The sequence below is a fragment of the Littorina saxatilis genome, unplaced genomic scaffold (genome assembly GCF_037325665.1).
Source record: "Littorina saxatilis isolate snail1 unplaced genomic scaffold, US_GU_Lsax_2.0 scaffold_2952, whole genome shotgun sequence".
Lineage (NCBI taxonomy): Eukaryota > Metazoa > Mollusca > Gastropoda > Littorinimorpha > Littorinidae > Littorina > Littorina saxatilis.
Window position 1 is genome coordinate 5085 of NW_027129681.1, and position 2416 is coordinate 7500.

Here is a 2416-nt window from a genome sequence, read left to right on the forward strand (position 1 = left end):
ACCTATAGACAGATGCTTACAGTTACACAAGCATACAGTATTGCTGTTTTCTGTGCAGCCGGGATAATTAATTTTCGGATTTAACTTTTGCAGCTAGGTACAGGTGTCTGGGTTTTTATTTTTACGTTTGCCTTTTTTTCACTGAATATAAGCTGCATCAACAAAAATAAACGGTTTACCAAAGAAACTCTGTGTTGTAGTTACTTCTATTGTTCGCGTGACGCTAACTGAACCATATGCCTCCAGGTGTAGTTATAATTGGAAATAAACAGTGCTTTATACATTTTTTTCACATAAAATGTACTGTTTCTGTCTATCTTTCGCAATGAAGTCAATCGTTTCTGTACCTTCACTGGTCAGTCTATCTCAAGGTGTACACTTGGTTCTGTGCGTTTACTTCAAGTGTGTGTATCTTTGGAAATGCACCGTATTTTATACTTCCTTTCACCATCAAGTCAAACGTTTCTGTACACTCTCTCCAATTCTGTCACAAGGTGTACTCTTTGTACCCGTGCAGAATGGGAGTGTTTAGTTAAGTAATTTCGCAGGTTGACAGCGGTAACGAAACTAATTCAGGAAAATCAGTGTGAAAGCGAAGAGGGAAACCTGGGATAAGTTGCACAATACACTTCAAAGTTTTGCATCTTTCACTTGAATTAACCTGTATGTATATTCTTGTAGTTTACTTGTATCTTTCACTTGAAGTAAACTGTTTCAGGGCACAGCGAGTCGTTCTGCAACAGGGCAAAATGGTTACAACGGAGGGGGGAGGTATGCAGAAAGGAACAGCAGCTCAGATGACAATGACGTATTTCACACAGTATCTTTACACCCAGGAGTTCACCGTCACACTGCACGGAATGGGTCTGCTACGCCAGTCAGCGTGTCACAGGTAAGAATAACGTCATGTGATAAGGAAAAGTTTGCCCCAAAAAGATTTAAGTTAAAACCACGTACACACACGCGCGCGCGCACACACACACTCACACACACACGTACACTCACACTCACACACGTACACACACACACACACACACACACACACACACACACACACAGCACGAAGAAGAAAAAGAAAAGACAAAATTAAAAATTGAAATATTAAAAATGTATATATATAGCTTCCTCCCATCTTTTGTTATCATTATCTCAAACCATCTGAATTGTTCATCCCCTTTCATTTTGTTTACCTGTAGTGCACCTTGTGCAGTCGCTTTTTAAGTTTAAAAAATCGATATGTCAAAGATCTAGTGAACATTTATTAAACGTTCCATTTATCAACAATTGTGACCCTCCACCACGAAATGAGTCGCATGTTACCTGGTGCGGTTCTGCGCTAGGCTCAATATAAGTCCGGGGAGTGTCTGGTAACAGTGTGAGGGTCACCTTAGTCACAGGTTTATAACTCAAACAGTTTTCGCTCTTTTCTAAAACGGTTTTCACCACTGGATAGAGCATAAAAAACTCTTTAGGTAAATGTAAAAATATGAAAATCATGCAAAGGTGACATGTGACTCATTTCGTGGTGGAGGGTCACAATTTCTCTTTGTCAACCGTTTCTGTTTGTTTATGCTTCTTTTTCAGGAGAAAAGATTCCTACATGGTTTCAACCCGTTTAAAGTCAAGTTGTAGATTTTTTTCATTTCACAACATAAAATGGTCAAACTTTCTGAGAAAAAGAAGAAAAACATATTGGTGGTTCGCACTATATAAGCTGTCATTGTTTAAGTTATTTGCCCTCACCGTCCTCTCCACAGGTGAGGTTATCATTATTATCAATATTATCATTATCATCATTATTTGCTCTCACCATCCTCTCTGCAGGTGAGGTAATCATTATTCTCATTATCATCATTATTTGCTCTCACCATCCTCTCTGCAGGTACGGTTATTATTATCATTATTATCATTATCATCATTATTTGCTCTCACCGTCCTCTCTGCAGGTAAGGTTATTATTATCATTATTATCATTATCATCATTATTTGCTCTCACCGTCCTCTCTGCAGGTAAGGTTATTATTATCATTATTATCATTATCATCATTATTTGCTCTCACCATCCTCTCTGCAGGTAAGGTTATTATTATCATTATTATCATTATCATCATTATTTGCTCTCACCGTCCTCTCTGCAGGTAAGGTTATTATTATCATTATTATCATTATCATCATTATTTGCTCTCACCGTCCTCTCTGCAGGTAAGGTTATTATTATCATTATTATCATTATCATCATTATTTGCTCTCACCATCCTCTCTGCAGGTAAGGTTATTATTATCATTATTATCATTATCATCATTATTTGCTCTCACCGTCCTCTCCGCAGGTAAGGTAATCATTACTGTCATTATTCTCATTATCATTACTTGCTCTCACCGCCCTCCCCACAGGTGAGTTCATCGTCATTATCAT

At 37.8% G+C, this 2416-nt stretch overlaps 1 protein-coding gene across 1 annotated transcript in view; it reads left to right on the forward strand.

Annotated features, from left to right (window-relative positions):
* Positions 1 to 718: 718 nt before the first annotated feature.
* LOC138957908 (sodium-dependent proline transporter-like) overlaps positions 719 to 2416 on the forward strand; it is a gene marked incomplete at both ends in the record, with an annotated part of 5480 nt that continues 3782 nt past the window's right edge. The window contains one exon of the mRNA XM_070328944.1: positions 719 to 892. Within this exon, the coding sequence (XP_070185045.1) occupies positions 719 to 892 (174 nt within the window). The remainder of the gene's footprint in view (positions 893 to 2416) is intronic.